The sequence below is a fragment of the Salmo salar genome, chromosome ssa27 (assembly GCF_905237065.1).
Source record: "Salmo salar chromosome ssa27, Ssal_v3.1, whole genome shotgun sequence".
Taxonomy (NCBI): domain Eukaryota; kingdom Metazoa; phylum Chordata; class Actinopteri; order Salmoniformes; family Salmonidae; genus Salmo; species Salmo salar.
Genome location: NC_059468.1, coordinates 38797441 through 38815527, shown reverse-complemented (window position 1 = coordinate 38815527; position 18087 = coordinate 38797441). Strand labels below are relative to the sequence as shown.

Sequence of the window (18087 nt, the reverse complement as noted above, 5' to 3'; positions counted from 1 at the left end):
AGCAGGGTACACTAGCTGTAAGGTGAATATTAAAGCTCTTCAGTACTAGAAGCAGGGTACACTAGCTGTAGGGTGAATATTAAAGCTCTTCAGTACTAGAAGCAGGGTACACCAGCTGTAAGGTGAATATTAAAGCTCTTCAGTACTAGAAGCAGGGTACACTAGCTGTAGGGTGAATATTAAAGCTCTTCAGTACCAGAAGCAGGGTACACTAGCTGTAGGGTGAATATTAAAGCTCTTCAGTACTAGAAGCAGGGTACACTAGCTGTAGGGTGAATATTAAAGCTCTTCAGTACCAGAAGCAGGGTACACCAGCTGTAGGGTGAATATTAAAGCTCTTCAGTACTAGAAGCAGGGTACACTAGCTGTAAGGTGAATATTAAAGCTCTTCAGTACTAGAAGAAGGGTACACTAGCTGTAGGGTGAACAGTAATGGTCTGATATACAGTATCAGGGGGATGAAGGGACAGAGAGATGTAGTCTGGTCCCCTGCACCAGTCCAGCCACATGACTACTGAGCCTCACATACTCACACGTTGCCAGACATGTTCTGTTCTGTAGTGTGAAGAGGACTCTAGAGTGGTGAGAGACACGTGGGTCAGCACACACACACACACACACACACACACAGACCTGCACTCTCTCTCTCTCTCACACACATACAAAAAAATAGTCACATTCATACGTGGATTCAAAAACACTCAAATCTGTCCCTAGCTCATCCCGGGATGGATTTTTTGACAAGTGGTTGAGAAAAAGGTTTATTAACCAGTAACTTGCCTCAGAAGGACATTTTTTTTCCCCTCCGACAGATTTTACATTCTCCTTTCTTGCTCTTTCGCACACATGCGATTGTAGAAAATCCTTTATAAAAGATGAATACCGTAGATGCTGACAACCCACACCTTGACCCGAACACACTCGTGGGTGGGTGGCATTTTGTGGATTTTACTGGTGTCTGTAAGGTGTGCAACACCCACCCACAAAGTACGGAGTACACATTACTGGCATTTTCTCAGCTGTACAGTTCCGTAGGTAAAAATTGTAAGGAATTTGTATAAGGTCAGCTGGCTTCCTTTACTTTGCTTCATCTGCAGGATTTCATTTTCAGTTATCTAATTCTCAGTGGGCATGCATTACATCACACTAGTGTTGTCAGTTCAGCGCTGGAGAGGAGGGAGGAGAGGAGGAAGCCACTAAGGACTATTGAGATGTAACCAGTGGTGGAATGATGTGGTACAGTGCTGCCACCTGCTGGTAAAAAAAAAAGAAGATTGTCTGCATTTTCAGTCCTTTATATATGTGTAATGATATGGCATTAGCAGCAACTAGGGTTACAATGTTCCGGTAACTACTCAAATTTTACTTCCTTCCAGAAATCCCGATGGGAAGATTCCCAGAATAAGCAGGATATTCCAGAATACTCCAACGAGGATTTCTGAAAAACTTGGTGACTTTGGGGAATTTACAACACTGTCATTAACACTCTCTGTCAGTGTGTGTCATGCAACAGGAAACATCCTTTCCTAGAAGTAGACCAAACAACTGTTTAATTTCATATACATAACAAAAAAAATGTTATTCAAAGTTCTGCTGGTACACAGTATTACACGGTTTGGTCCATTGGACATAAGGGTAGAGATAGCCTACAGAACAGGGTGAAACTGGTCGGAAAGGAATTTACTACGGTACATCACTTTCCTGGGTCACGTTAAGTAGGCAGGCACAAAACAGAAGAAATAGTTTCAAACAAGTTGGAAAGAAATTCAGGAAGTACCTCTTTTTCAAAGTGCTTTCTCCTGTTTCATGGTAACCGAACCAGACTTTAGTATGTAAAGAATACGTACCTAAATGTATTGTCTTGTCTTGTCTTTATGGTACCGAGTGTGTTTATGTTCAATACTATATATAATAAATATTTACTGTGACAGATGAAGACTAGTTTAACTCCATATCTCAAAACTGGGTGTCTCGAGCCCTGAATGCTGATTGGCTGACAGCCGTGGTATATCAGACTGTATACCACCGGTATGACAAAACATGTATTTTTACTGTTCTAATTACATTGGTAACCAGTTTATAACAACAATAAGGAACCTTGGGAGTTTTGTGGTATATTGGCCAATATACAATGGCTAAGGGCTGTGTCCAGGCACTCTGCGTCACATCGTGCCTAAGAACAACCCTTAGCCGTGGTATATACCACACCTCCCCTGGCTTAAAAAATTATAACCAACGCAAAATTATAATACTGATTACGGTCCAAATAGTACTACTATCTACTACTGCAGTAAATTCAAGAACAAAGTAAACAAAACAATGTAGGATGACACACTGAGTGGTATATTTTAGCAATAAGGCCAGAGGGGGTGTGCTATATGGCCAATATACCACGGCTAAGGGCTGCTCTTATGTATACGACGCAGTGCCTGGACACAGCCCTTAGCCGTGGTATATTGGCCATATATCACAAACCTCCCGAGTTGCCTTATTGATATTATAAATTGGTTACCAATGTAATTAGAGCAGTCAAAATAAATGTTTTGTCATACCCGTGGTATACAGTCTGATATACCACGGCTGTCAGCCAATCAGCATTCAGGGCTTGAAGCACCCAGTTTATAAAAAGATAAGGTACCAAGTCAAATCCATAGCGTCTACCCATAATCCCTAGCGTCTACCCATAGACTCTTCCTGGCGACCCCATGTATATGATAGAATCTCAACCAAAGCGCTCAACCTATGCAGTCATTTCAGATCTATAAGGGGGAGGGAGTCAACTAGGGAATACTCTTCTATGGCCCAATCCCAAATCGACCCCTAGATCATGTGTCCTGTGCACTTGTAGAGACCTGAGAGGATTTGACAGGTGCACACAATATAGTATAGTTCCAGCATAGGGCCTAGCGGTTGATTTGGTATTGGGCCAAAGACTCAAAAGGCTGTGCCTCTTGGTCGCCCTCTGGTGGTCGATCAGAAGCCAAAGAAGTCATCCCCATTGGTGGTATTCTTGTTTGATGTGTTCTTATTGGTCCTGTTCTTGTTGGGTGTGTTCCCATTGGCCCAGTCAGGTTCTATCAGCCAATCCTGGGGGGTCACCCCAATGTCCAAGACCTGGGGGTTAGTACGGGATACCGCCAGTCTGGAGGGGGGAGAGATGGGAAGGGAGAAGTGTTATCGATTGGAGCAAGGGATGGGGAGGGGGGAAGAGAGAGAGAAGAAGAAGAAGAGAGAAGAGAAGAGGGGGTGTGGAGATAGAAATTGAAAGAATCTGAGGTGGGGTTAGAGAGAGGGAGATAACATTTCTTTGAGAACTACAACATTAAAAGGCAATGTGTGAAGAAAAACACACATTTAGGGATGGATTGCAGATGATGCAACACCCCATGACTTTGACATCAATTGATTTCACATCATTAGCTTATGTTATTAGCGTTTTGCTATGATTTTTGTTGTTATCTTGTTGGTTATTCAGTGTTATTTACAACAATAAAACATTATTTAGCAGGTATTTAGGTAGAAAGGATAGGACGATGTGTAGTCAGTCTGCCGTCATGTCAGTCTTTGTTTTTTGTGTATCAGTCAACGCAACAATGTAAATGTTTTTTGGGGGGGGATTTCAGAAAGAATAAACACAAAGCTACAACCTCCCCACTGAAAGAGAGAGGACACACAGTAGTCTGTTAGTCTCCTCTGAACTAAAGGTTTATGTCCAGTAGTTTGAACCCTACTGAAAGAGAGAGGACACACAGTAGTCTGTTAGTCTCCTCTGAACTAAAGGTTTATGTCCAGTAGTTTGAACCCTACTGAAAGAGAGAGGACACACAGTAGTCTGTTAGTCTCCTCTGAACTAAAGGTTTATGTCCAGTAGTTTGAACCCTGGAATGACAGTATGTATAAAACTACAGGGCTGTGTGAATTAATCACAACACTGATCTATTCCGGGTTAGAATGAGCTGTATGTATGTATGTATGCATGTGTGCATGTGTGTATGTCTGTATGTGTGTGTGAGTGTATGTATGTGTGTATGTAATAAACTGAGGGATTCTAAACCCCTCTAACCCTGACTTGCTCCACCATAGTGGACCAGCAGAACTTGAATGATCCCAATCAGAAGTGAACTGATGCAGTATGTACAACAGTGGGGTCCTATACATGTATATACATGGAGCAAATGTGCTTGAACTGTCAGTGCAATTGTATACACATGAGATATTGGGTCTGATAGGAGTTGAGACACAGGAAGTTACTAAACATCAACAGTCACAAAACATGAATTTGAGGGGTCATAACATACACAAAGGTTGTTACTGTAGTACAAGGAGTGTTTATGGTTGGGTCAGTGGACTGGATTATGATTGTGTTGGTTAGGTTAGGCTAGGAGCACTGTTACCTGGAGATGACTCATAGTTATCCAGCCTGGGGCTGGAGAGACAACAAACAGGGCAGGATTAAGGAGGGGTGGTGGAGCTGCACTCTGCTCTCTCTCTTCTTTCACTCCATTTTCTGTCTGGCTTTTTTTACTCTCAAGGTTGGACTCAATTCAGAATTTTGGAATTGATTTCCATTCAACTCATTAGTTGAAATTCAAAATTGGCCAGAATTTGAGTTTGAGTGACAGGAAGTAGAATTGAATTCAGTGCAATTTAAAGAACTTTCACTCAGTCATAGAACATGAGTTTCATTGAATCTGACAGGTCACACTTCCAGATACCAAAAATATATAACTTTTCTCTGGAAACAATGTTCATATATTATTTTAACATTAGTGCTTAGAATAGTTTCCACCAACCATTTCATTTTGTTTGGCTTCTTTATTGAACAACATGTAAATGATTAATGAAATAACTAATAAATATGTTTCATGTATAATTTGTATAGACTACAACCAACATAGAATAGAAGAGGCATTTGAATTTAATTGAATTCATTTACATTTCCTTTAATTCAAATTGTGATTTCAATGATGTATCCTGTTTACTACTCAATTCAAATTCAAGAATTAGAATTGATGAGGCATTCCGAACCCTGCTCTCTCTAACCCTCTGACCATTTCTCTATTCTAACCTGTAAGTCCGCATCTCACTCCTTAGATGGAGCTATAGAGCCACATTCTCCAAAAGCTGCAATCAAGTTCAGGGAAATCTGATCTGAGCAAAATCAATGAGCTGATTTCTGTGGTCAAGCAGCAACAAGAAGAAGATCCAGACTAGTGGGGGCTTATCGACAACAGATACATTTAGGACGAGTGACTTACCTAGAAAAAGCCTCATCCAAGTCTTCCTCAATTTCCTGCAAGAAAGAGAGAAAGGAGAGGAGAGGAGAGGAGAGGAGAGGAGAGGAGAGGAGAGAGAGCAAAAGAGGAAAGAAGAAAGATTAGTTTTTGTAGCCAAAATATTTCCTCCCATTTCATTCTAAGTGTAGACAGAAACGGTTGATGGGTAATTTCAGACGTACCCAGACAGTGTTGTTGTTATCATTGTTCTCAGGAGCAGTGTGGTTGTCCACCTTGAACTCCTCGTCGCCATTGGTTTCCAGAACCACGGCAACATGAGTCAGTTCCTCCAGGTCCAGTAGGTTACCAGTGGCAACATCTATGGAGACTATGAATCAGCCAATCAGACAGTAATGTGTGAGTATTTCCAGTTTGATGCCAAGGCCTAAATGCCATGGATCCAATCAAGGCCACAGTATGAAAGCACAAGGGAACAAACACATAATCAAAAGAGAAGACAGGGGAACAGAGTAAGTTACATTATTATTAGTCAGGGGAGGAAGGGAGATGATATCAGAAAGACATTTATTCTGATAACATTATACTATAAACAAGGTATTTTGTGTCTGCATCAGATAAAGACAGTTTGTCTCTGTGGCTGGCAGTCCAATTCAGATATTTCTTCCACTAGTTGGTCTTTTGACCAATTACATCAAACGTTTTCATATCAGATCTTTTTCAGAGCTGATCCGATCGGTCAAAATACCAAAATGGGGAGGAAAGATCTGTGTAAATGCAGCCTGCGTCTCTCGCTGTGTGTGTCCCCGCGTGTGTGTGTGCATATCACCTTACTTCCTCCTTTGAGACTAGGCAGGTTGTTAGATCTTTCTGAATGGGAGCTGCTGGTTGCTTCTCCAGCTGAGCTGGACTTCACTCTCTTCTCTTCCTCTACAAGACAGATTTAAAAAAAAATAATACCATCTACACACGCCCAGAAATACAAAAAATGTGACCTTGTGTGTGTGCACGTGTCCCTCTCCAGGGTTGTGTGTAATTGGGTTTGAATAGCACCTACCTTCTTTAGCAACCTGCCACAACTCAAAGGCCACTCTAAAGGCCTGTGCTACAGTCAGCGTCACTGCCTGGGCCTAGGAGAGAAAAATAACATTCACAAAGCTGTTATGATGCTATAAAGACCCAATGATACAACATTAACAATCAAAAGGACACTGAAAGCCAACGGCCTAGTCCCTGCCTAGGTCTTAGGGCAGGGGGACCATACATAGGCTGTTATAACGCTACAAACAAAACCATATACATGTATTAAAAGGAATAATGCACATTTTGTTTCTTCTTCATTAGTCCACTGTCCATAGAGTCCCAACTTTCAAAAAGATAATTGTATCTTGCCACATCATGAGGTGTTATTCCCATTAGCAATTAAAATACACTGAACCAAAAAATATAAAATGCAACATGTAAAGTGTTGGTCCCATGTTTCATGAGCTGAAATAAAAGATCCCAGAAATGTTCCATACGCACAAAAAGCTTATTTCTCTCAAATTTTGTGCACAAATGTGTTTACATCCCTGTTAGTGAGCATTTCTCTTTTGCCAAGATAATCCATCCACCTGACAGGTGTGGCATATCAAGAAGCTGATTAAACAGGTTTGCAAGCTGATTAAACAGGTTGAGTATTGATGTCTCTGAGGGGTCTTTGGCCTGGTTTGCTAACTACCTCTCTCAAAGAGTGCAGTGTATAAAGTTAGAAAATCTGCTGTCTCAGCCACTGCCTGTCACCAAGGGAGTAGCCCAAGGCTCGACCCTTTAAGGTATCTGTAACCAACAGATGCATTTCTGTTTTCTCAGTCATGTGAAATCCATAGATAGGGGCCTAATTTATTTATGTAAATTGACTGAATTCCTCATATAAACTATAACTCAGTAAAATCCTTGAAATTGTTGCGTTTCGATTTTTAGTATGAATCCCTTTACAAGTGAGTAGACTGTAGAGCAGTGGTATTCATTATCGTGGTCACGACCCCTAGTGGGTTCACGGAGGAATTGTCGTGGGGTCGCCAAATAAAAAAAAATACCTTTTGGAAAATGGTTATTTGTTGATGTGAAAATCTAAAACTCATTACATGGGTAATTAGATCAAATCAAATGTTATTAAATCACATGCTTCGTAAACAGCAGGAGAGAGGGAGAGAGAGAGACAGATAGAGAGACCGAGAGAGAGAGAGAGAGAGACAGATAGAGAGACCGAGAGAGAGAGAGAGAGACAGATAGAGAGACCGAGAGAGACAGATAGAGAGACCGAGAGAGAGAGAGAGAGACCGAGAGAGACAGATAGAGAGACCGAGAGAGAGAGAGAGAGACAGATAGAGAGACCGAGAGAGAGAGAGAGAGAGAGACAGATAGAGAGACCGAGAGACAGATAGAGAGACCGAGAGAGAGAGAGAGAGACAGATAGAGAGACCGAGAGAGAGAGAGAGAGAGAGACAGATAGAGAGACCGAGAGAGAGAGAGAGAGACAGATAGAGAGACCGAGAGAGAGAGAGAGAGACAGATAGAGAGACCGAGAGAGAGAGAGAGGATTAACAGTGAAATGCTCACTGATGGGCCCAACAATGTAGAGAGAAAGAAAATAGAAAAAGAGTAAAATGCGTAATAATAAATACAATGAGTAACGATAACAAGGTGCATTCAGAAAGTATTCACAACCTTTTACTTTTTCTACATCTTGTTGTGTTACAGCCTACACACAATACCCCTATAATGTCAAAGTTGAATTATGTTTTCCTACATTTTTTTTACAAATTAATTAAAAATGAAAAGTTGAACTGTCTTGAGTCAATAAGTATTCAACCCCTTTGTTATGGCAAGACTAAATAACGTTCAGGAGTAAAAATGTGCATAACAAGTCACATAATAAGTTGCATGGACTCTGTGCAATAATAGTGTTTAACATAATTTTTTTGAATGACTATCTCACCCAACATACAGATAATTGTAAGGTTCCTCAGTCGAGCAGTGAATTGAAAACAGATTCAACCAAAGACCAAGGAGGTTTTTCAATGCCTCGCAAAGAAGACTACCTATTGGTAGATGGGTAACAATAAAAAAAAGCTGACATTGAATATCCCTTTGAGCATAGTGAAGTTATTAATTACATGTTGGTTGATGTATCAATACATCCAGTCACTACAAAAGATACAGGCCTCCTTCCTAACTCAGTTGCCAGAGAGGAAGGAAACCGCTCAGGAATTTCACCAAGAGGCCAAAACAGTTACAGAGTTTAAATGGCTGTGATAGGAGAAAACTGAGGACAGAACAACAACATTGTAGTTACTCCACAATACTAACCTATTTGACAGAGTGAAAAGAAGAAAGCCTGTAGAGAATACAAACATACATTCTGTTTGCAAACAAGGCATTAAAGTAATACTGCACAAAATGTGGCAAAGCAATTAACTTTAATCTTGAATACAAAGTGTTATGTTTGGGGTAAATCCAAAACAAAATAGTGCTAAATAAATGGGGTCCCTAGAAATTCTACAGGAAAAAAAAATGAGGTCCCTTCGGAAAAAGTTTAATACCACAGAGGGAACACAGAGCACATTATATAAACAACTCAAATACAAAAATCAACATGGCCATAATATTCAAACAAAGTAGAGCAATGAAACTATAATGTAACCGATGTGAAATGGCTAGTTAGTTAGCGGTGGTGCGCGCTAATAGCTTTTTCAATTGGTGACGTCACTCGCTCTGAGACCTGAAGTAGTTGTTCCCCTTGCTCTGCAAGGGCCGCGGCTTTTGTGGCGCAATGGGTAATGATGCTTCGTGGGGTGTCAGTTGTTGACGTGTGCAGAGGGTCCCTGGTTCAAGGCGAGGAGAGGGACGGAAGCTATACTTACTGTTACATATACTTCTGAACAACCCCAAAACCATCCCTCAATGCTCAGACAGAGATGTGAAACATTTTGAGACTATATCGACAGTGAACTAATGAAGAAAACACCTACAGGTAGTTTGAGTCGATTATTCCTTTAACATTAAAGCTAACCTTGGGGCCAAAGAGAGAACGTTTTTTTAAAAACCTACTTTATCAAACCACACATTGACATAGAGATGTAAAACATCACCGCCATTGTTTACTTTCAATGACCTTGTCAACCTTGAGTGCCTGTAACAAAATATTTTCTCTCAGTCAGTAGCAAAGCATATAAATACACCATTGTGTACACCATACACTCACACAGTTGGGAGAGCTACAGTGTTGGCAGAATGTCAAAGGTTATTAGTATCCAATCTCTCTCCTGCAGAGAGGGGGGGGGAAGAGAGTATTGAGTTATATGAGAGATGGCAGGGTGAGTTGGGAGGGAAGATGAGGAGTCCTCTAGATTGACAGCAACACAGGAAGTTGAAGGGGGACGAGGAGTGAAACCTAATGTTTGTCCTGGGGGAGACAGAACGAGAGGAGGCAACAGCCAGATGTACGGACTGGGGGAGACAGAACGAGAGGAGGCAACAGCCAGATGTACGGACTGGGGGAGACAGAACGAGAGGAGGCAACAGCCAGATGTACGGACTGGGGGAGACAGAACGAGAGGAGGCAACAGCCAGATGTACGGACTGGGGGAGACAGAACGAGAGGAGGCAACAGCCAGATGTACGGACTGGGGGAACGGTTATCTTGGAAGCAAAAGCGTAACATGTTCTAAGGCAGGCTTTTGTTCCAGCCCTGCTCCAATACACCCGATTCAGGTGCTCAAAGTCCTGCTGAGCAGCTGATTAGTACAGTCAGCTGTGCTAGAGCAGGACTGGAACAAAACCCTGCACACCTGTAGTTGGATGCATTTCTGTGCCTAACCTTCACCCTTCTGAAAGACATCTGAATAGTTAAAAACTCCAGATAGACGTCCTCTAGACGAAGCAGATCCCATCCAGTCCTTTCAGATTACAGGGGTTGTTTTGTGCCAGTTCAGACTCACCACTTTCCTCTTGGGGCAGAGGTAGGCGTGGCACTCCAGTGTTCCGTTCAGGGTGTTCTGGGAGATGTAGGCAAACACCTTGTCGTGCAGCTTGTCCGCCGTGCAGTAGGATATCCTGCAGGACACAGAGCAAAGGTGAAAGGTCAGAGAGCATTATAAAAGTCAGAGGTTACAGTTATGGTTCAAATGGCAAGTATCCTCTGTGACAAACCAGGATGCCATAAACGCTTGGTCAACGTGTGGGAACAAACGTTCCGGCAGAGAGAGTAATATATATATATATGGCCACCCAGCTCTGTACAGATCAGGTCTCCTGTAGGGAGCTGTATTTTCAAAAACATTCTTCCTTCCCACACTCCTCTCCTTCCCACCTTCCTCTCCCCTCTCCTTCCCTTCTCCTTCCCACACTCCTCTCCCCTCTCCTTCCCACACTCCTCTCCTTCCCACCTTTCTCTCCTTCCCTTCTCCGCACCTCCCCTACTCACCTCCCATTCCCACCTCCCCTTCTCACCTTGGGTTTCCCTCCAAAGAAAAACAAGAAGTAGGTCAGCTGTGTTTCTATACATGGAGTCAATCTGTTTATATTTTTGTCAAGGTAGAGGTCACACAACACAAATACAATTTGTGGTAGGATGCACAGCACAGCCACAGCCCTACCTGTATATGGAGATGTTGTCTAGTAGCTGGTTGGTTAGACTGTCGTACAGCATTAAACCCTGAGGAGAAACCTTTAGAGACATCTTCTGAGGCTTCTGGCCTCCCGCTTTGGCCTGGAGGGGATAGAGTTGATGACAGAGAACATAGATTCATTACAAATCAATTATTCCTAATGGCTTTGGCCTGGAGGGGACAGATAACATAGATTCATTATAAATACATTATTCCTAATGGCTTTGATCTGGATCAATAAGAGATATTATTATTATTATTATTATTATAATTTTAAAAAAATGAAGATCATTTAAGACAATTTTCAAATAATATTACAAAATATCATCATCATCATCAGAGCAATGCTTACTAATGGATCTAAGATAAAATATGACAACAATAATAATACCAATAAGGGTGAGATAATTGACAATTGTTTTCTAAAGAGCAGGCCACGTTATTCAGTCATCTTGAAGTATTTCAAAAAAGAAATAAAAATGCTGTTCTTGAGGGCAGAAGCAATGAAGAGCCACTCCAAAAATGTGATCGCAATCTAAACTAAGTGCTTAGGAACTTCCTGTCCTTTGAACTTCCAGTCTCTCCTATTTCCTGTATGACTATTTCCTGCTCACCGTGGCAACAATCCTCTTGACGGCAGCTGCTGATAGGTCCTCTCCTTTGGGCTGATCCACCAGGGTCATGCCTAGGTGACGGAGGTTAAAGGTCATGCCATCTACAACAGTCTCTGTCATGTCTGTCCAGTTCTCAGGAAGTTCTGGAGAGAGAGAGAAGGATGCAGGAAGGGAGAGGGAGCGAGAGAGGTAGGGAGGGAGAAAGAGAGAGAGGTAGGGAGGGAGAAAAAGAGAGGTAGGGAGGGAGTTCAGAGGTTATAAGAGCGTAAGGAATAAGGGGTCAAACAGAGATAAAACTCTATGGGGTCAAGATTAGAAGTAGAAGGTCATGACCTCTCACATGTATCTGTCCAGTCCCCAAGCAGCTAGGTGGGTCAATGTTCAGAGATTATTTTCAAATCATGTTTGAGAACAGGGTCAATATTATGTAGGAGATCGATACAGGTTGCTGTATGTCTGCTTCTAAAATAGTGTTTTCTGTTGCGTCAGTGTTAGTCTGTCATGAATTTGTGGAGTAAAAGGTAAATAAGCTGCTCTCCATCTGAAATGGTTTTAAATCCCCTATCTATGGTCAGGGTGGAAGAAAATTACCGCATGCAAAAGTATACTGAACAAAAATATAAAAATGCAACAACTTCAACAAATTTTACTGAGTTACAGTTCATATAAGTAAAGCAGTCAATTGAAATAAATTATTTAGGCCCTAATCTATGGATTTCACGAATGGGCAGGGGTGCATCCATGGGTGGACCTGGGAGGGCATAGGCCCACCTACTTGGGAGCCAGGCCCTCGCGATGGGGAGCCAGGTCCAGCCAATCAGAGTTTTTCCCAACAAAAGGGCTTTATTATAGATAGAAAAACTCCTCAGTTTCATCAGCTGTCCGGGTGGCTGGTCTCAGACGATCCCGCAGGTGAAGAAGCCGGATGTGGAGGTCCTGGGCTGGAATGATTACACATTGTCTGCAGTTGTGAGGCCCGTTGGACGTACAGCCAAATTCTCTAAAACAACATTGGAGGTGGCTTATGGTAGAGAAATTAACATAAAATTCTCTGGCAACAGCTCTGGTGGACATTCCTGCAGTCAGCATGCCAATTGCACGCTCCCTCAAAACTTGTGACATCTGTGGCATTGTGTTTGGTGACAAAACCGCACATTTTAAAGTTACCTTTTATTGTACCCAGGACAAGGTGCACCTGTGTAATGATCATGCTGTTTAATCAGCTTCTTGATATGCCACACCTGTCAGGTGGATGGATTATCTTGACAAAGGAGAAAGGCTCACTAACAGGGATGTAAACAAATTTGTGCACAAGATTTGAGAGAAATAAGCTTTTTGTGCACATGGAACATTTCTGGGATCTTTTATTTATTTCAGCTCTTCAAACAAACATGCGTTTATATTATATTTTTGTTCAGTATAAATATTTTCAGTCAGAACTAACCTATGGCTGACCTGTATTTAGTAAAAAAAATATATAAATGATTTCACCTTTAATTAGGCAAATCAGTTAATTAAGAACAAATTCTTATTTACAATGACGGCCTACCGGTGAACAGTGGGTTAACTGCTTTGTTCAGCGGCAGAATGACAGATTTTTACCTTGTCAGCTCGGGGATTTAATCCAGCAACCTTTCGGTTACTGGCCCAACGCTACCTGCCGCCCCAAAAAGTTTTTTGTAAAAGAGGGCAAAACATTGAGGGGGAGAAAGTAGGATAAACAATAAATAAAACATCTTGTACACTTGAACCTTGACATGCACTGATAAGAGAAGTTTATCTTTCCAGAGTTCCCATCATTTGGTTTTTTCTTTTTAGCCTGAGAGTAAATGATCCATAGTCACAGATCTAGGACCAGCTACCCTCTATAAAACCTTTGCCTGATGACTTCTAGCCTACTGCTCTATCGATCGCTAGCTACACATTCATCATGGAAAAAGGAAACGTTAGTGGGCGTGGCAATTGGCCAGAGCGATTGTGGATGGGTAGCCAGGCCAATTAAAACCTTAACTGTAAAACTGGTACAAACCTGACCTAGTGTCTAGGTAACTTCCTCCTACTTCCATGTTTTATTGAAGGAGAAAGACCTAAAGCCAAACAGGGGGACAGTGAGTAGTATTAACTCTAGAAGGCCATCGTCTCATTCCTCATCTTTCCTGTGTGTCTGAAGAGGGCAGCATGTACGTGGCTACCCACAAGCCACTGCTGCCCCTCATGACGAGTTCTGGTTATTCTGTGGCCCCCAACCTCATCAAAATTACCCATCCCTGGTCTACATAATCTAGGGACATTGGACTAGGGGCTGATTTCTGACTGGGCTAACTGTCCAATGAAAACAGTGCTTCTTAGAAAACCTGAGGGGATTCAAGTTCACGTGGAAGTTGGAACTATAGATCAGATCACAGTGACACACACGCGAAGATAAGCAGGGCTGTCGACCACTCTGTCCCAATGCAGACCAAAAGGTAAACAAACATTTCCACAGCAACAGGAAACCGCACCGCATCAGAGCCCTCTATCAACACAAAACAGCCTATCAGAGCCCTCCATCAACACACAACAGCCTATCAGAATCCAGGGATTTCAAGGTGGATATGAATGACTGAACAAACAATAATAGTGAATTCTCAGAACTCTGTTGACTACATCCTACAGGAAATAGAAAATACAGCAGTAAACACATACTATACTAAAGACAGTATTATTGAATTCACAGCACAGGGACCAAAAAGGCCGTTTTCAAATGTTTAACTGTACCTTACATGGTGAAAAATCTGGTGTTTTTAGTTAGTTATATTAGATCAAATCCATACAGGAACTATTATTTTAGCAGGTAAACTAAAATCATACATTCCATAAGATGGACAGATTTAACAATAAAAAAGGCAAATTCAAGAAAGAATAATATTTTTAACTACAAAATACAAAAGAAAAGAAGAAAAAGATAAAAAAGTTTTTACTGGGTTCAAAACGCCATGACAGTGATATCGGATCATGTTCCGGCATCCTTCTTAATCACACCATCAGAAAATACACTTAGCGACAGAATATGGAGAATTGAAGATGCACTCTGTTCAGACTTGACATTTATTAAATACATAAATGGAGATTTAAATTTTTTTTTTTTAATCCTTTACAATTACAAATGTAGACGACAGAGAAAAGTCACCCCTGATATAATTCGGGATGCTTTTAAGGTGTACATTAGGGGAATGATTCTCATACTCCGCTAAAGTTTTATCCGAGTTACAAATTCAAATGAAAAAAATAAAAATAAAATAAATCACAATTTTAGAAAAAGCCCATAAAAAAATCTTTACGAGGAAAATAAAATAATATTTCTGAAATTAAACAGAAATATGATATTCTACTTTTGAAGAGAGCAACTATAGGTTAAACTCGAATAAAGCACACTATTTAATGGCAAACAAACCTGCTAAATATCTCACAGCCCTCACAAAATGAATACACTCCAAACCAGTTATAAATTTTAAAAAGATAAAAAATTTGTTAATTAGAAAACGCGATTAAAATGACAATTTCAAAAGCTATGAAAATCAATAGAAATCTGAATTTAAAAAGTTGGACTGATCCTACAGCCTTCTTAGACTCAACAAGTGAAGCAATTATCAGCAGACAAAAAAATAAAATCACTAAAAACAGAGATCACCCCAAGAATAAAAATTTAAATACAGTTTTAAAGCACCAGGAATGGACAGCTTTCCCATAGAATTCCATTTTAACATTTTGTGACAAAGTAGTGCCCTTGTTTACACAAATGACAACACATACAAGTGTGCAAAGCTGTCATCAAGGCAAAGGATGGCTACTTTGAAGAATCTAAAATATACTGCTCAAAAAAATAAAGGGAACACTTAAAGAACACATCCTAGATCTGAATGAAAGAAATAATGTTACTAAATACTTTTTTCTTTACATAGTTGAATGTGCTGATAACAAAATCACACAAAAATAATCAATGGAAATCCAATTTATCAACCCATGGAGGTCTGGATTTGGAGTCACACTCAAAATTAAAGTGGAAAACCACACTACAGGCTGATCCAACTTTGATGTAATGTCCTTAAAACAAGTCAAAATGAGGCTCAGTAGTGTGTGTGGCCTCCATGTGCCTGTATGACCTCCCTACAACGCCTGGGCATGCTCCTGATGAGGTGGCGGATGGTCTCCTGAGGGATCTCCTCCCAGACCTGGACTAAAGCATCCGCCAACTCCTGGACAGTCTGTGGTGCAACGTGGTGTTGGTGGATGGAGCGAGACATGATGTCCCAGATGTGCTCAATTGGATTCAGGTCTAGGGAACGGGCGGGCCAGTCCATAGCATCAATGCCTTCCTCTTGCAGGAACTGCTGACACACTCCAGCCACATGAGGTCTAGCATTGTCTTGCATTAGGAGGAACCCAGGGCACACCGCACCAGCATATGGTCTCACAAGGGGTCTGAGGATTTCATCTCGGTACCTAATGGCAGTCAGGCTACCTCTGGCGAGCACATGGAGGGCTGTGCGGCCCCCCAAAGAAATGCCACCGCACACCATGACTGACCCACCGCCAAACCGGTCATGCTGGAGGATGTTGCAGGCAGCAGAACGTTCTCCACGGCATCTCCAGACTCTGTCACGTCTGTCACGTGCTCAGTGTGAACCTGCTTTCATCTGTGAAGAGCACAGGGCGCCAGTGGCGAATTTTCCAATCTTGGTGTTCTCTGGCAAATGCCAAACGACCTGCAAGGTGTTGGGCTGTAAGCACAACCCCCACCTGTGGACGTCGGGCCCTCATACCACCCTCATGGAGTCCGTTTCTGACCGTTTGAGCAGACACATGCACATTTGTGCCTGCTGGAGGTCATTTTGCAGGGCTCTGGCAGTGCTTCTCCTGCTCCTCCTTGCACAAAGGCGGAGGTAGCGGTCCTGCTGCTGGGTTGTTGCCCTCCTACGGCCTCCTCCACGTCTCCTGATGTACTGGCCTGTCTCCTGGTAGCGCCTCCATGCTCTGGACACTACGCTGACAGACACAGCAAACCTTCTTGCCACAGCTCACATTGATGTGCCATCCTGGATGAGCTGCACTACCTGAGCCACTTGTGTGGGTTGTAGACTCCATCTCATGCTACCACTAGAGTGAAAGCACCACCAGCATTCAAAAGTGACCAAAGCATCAGCCAGGAAGCATAAGAACTGAGAAGTGGTCTGTGGTCACCACCTGCCAAACCACTCCTTTATTGGGGGTGTCTTGCTAATTGCCTATAATTTCCACCTGTTGTCTATTCCATTTGCACAACAGCATGTGAAATGTATTGTCAATCTGTGTTGCTTCCTAAGTGGACAGTTTGATTTCACAGAAGTGTGATTGACTTGGAGTTACATTGTGTTGTTTAAGTGTTCCCTTTATTTTTTTGAGCAGTGTATATTTAGATTTGTTTAATACTTTTTTTTGGTTACTACATGAGTAGTAAATAATATGATAATATGATATTATAGTAATAAAATATGATATTTAATAATTTTGATGTCTTCACTATTATTCTACAATGTAGAAGATACGTTTTTTGTATTTTCTTCTCAGTACTACCAATTACCCCACCGAAGACATTCTTTAAAAAAAGTACACCCGGTCATACCAGACTTTATATGAGCAGATAAAACTCATAGAATAAATCTTCCTACGTCTGAGGGTGGGTTTAACCTTCCAGGACTTGGAATTGTATCAACTCCCCACCTAAGGCTTTTACTTGCGACATATAGTTAGTTAAAATGCACTAAAGAGGAACAATGGGTTCATATTGAAGATGAACATGCTCATCCCCAGAATCCTTTTACGTGTCTATTGTTTACGGATAAAACTAAGACATGAACAACTTCATATATAGTTAAGAACACGATAACCATATGGAAGAAGATGTTTACGTATTCTACAAGAATCAGTATCACTTCCTAAAAAAACACAACTGGAACAATCCTTGGATAACTTTTCAGAATTCACTGATAAATTGGTCCACATGGAAAACTAAAAAGGCATAGAAACAGTAAATGACTTGGTAATAGGTAATACATTTATTTCCATGAAATTATTAAAAGCAATTTTGGATTGACCAATGTAGATATTTTCAAAACGCTTGCAATTTAAAAGTTACTTAAAACCTCTTGAGGATACCCTAGGATAGGGGGCGCCACAGCGCATTTTGAAAAAAAATCGTTCCCATTTTCAACGGCCTACTAATCAAACTCAGAAGCTAGGGCATGCATATACTTATTATATATGGATAGAAAACACCCTAAAGTTTCTAAAACTGTTTGAATGGTGTCTGTGAGTATAACAGAACTCAAATGGCAGTCAAAACCCCGAGACCGATTGAAACAGGAAGTGGAATTCAGAATTGTGGACTCGACTTCTCATCTTTCCCTATAAATCACACCTTTAACCATGGTTCAGTGAGCACTTCCTATTGCTTCCACTAGATGTCGCCAGTCTTTTCACAGTGGTTTGAGCCTTATACAGTCGAAACTCAGTGAATGAGACGCGTTGGAAATTGGTCACAGGGGATGGGCCATCACCATTATGACGCCG

The 18087-nt window shown here is 41.5% G+C and overlaps 1 protein-coding gene across 4 annotated transcripts in view; it reads right to left on the bottom strand.

The window, feature by feature from the left end:
• Window positions 1-1533: 1533 nt before the first annotated feature.
• LOC106589068 (low density lipoprotein receptor adapter protein 1-A-like) overlaps window positions 1534-18087 on the bottom strand; it is a 36408-nt gene continuing 19854 nt past the window's right edge. Inside the window, exons 2-10 of one of the 4 annotated variants that reach the window (XM_014178747.2) lie at window positions 11500-11642; window positions 10874-10986; window positions 10217-10331; window positions 6292-6364; window positions 6069-6164; window positions 5459-5604; window positions 5259-5293; window positions 4395-4426; window positions 1534-3142 (exon numbers count right to left, since the gene is read on the bottom strand). In XM_014178747.2, the coding sequence (XP_014034222.1) occupies window positions 3096-3142; window positions 4395-4426; window positions 5259-5293; window positions 5459-5604; window positions 6069-6164; window positions 6292-6364; window positions 10217-10331; window positions 10874-10986; window positions 11500-11642 (800 nt within the window). In that variant the 3' untranslated portion in view covers window positions 1534-3095. The remainder of the gene's footprint in view (window positions 3143-4394; window positions 4427-5258; window positions 5294-5458; window positions 5605-6068; window positions 6165-6291; window positions 6365-10216; window positions 10332-10873; window positions 10987-11499; window positions 11643-18087) is intronic. The other 3 variants (XM_045709608.1, XM_014178745.2, XM_014178746.2) reach the window with 3 other exon arrangements.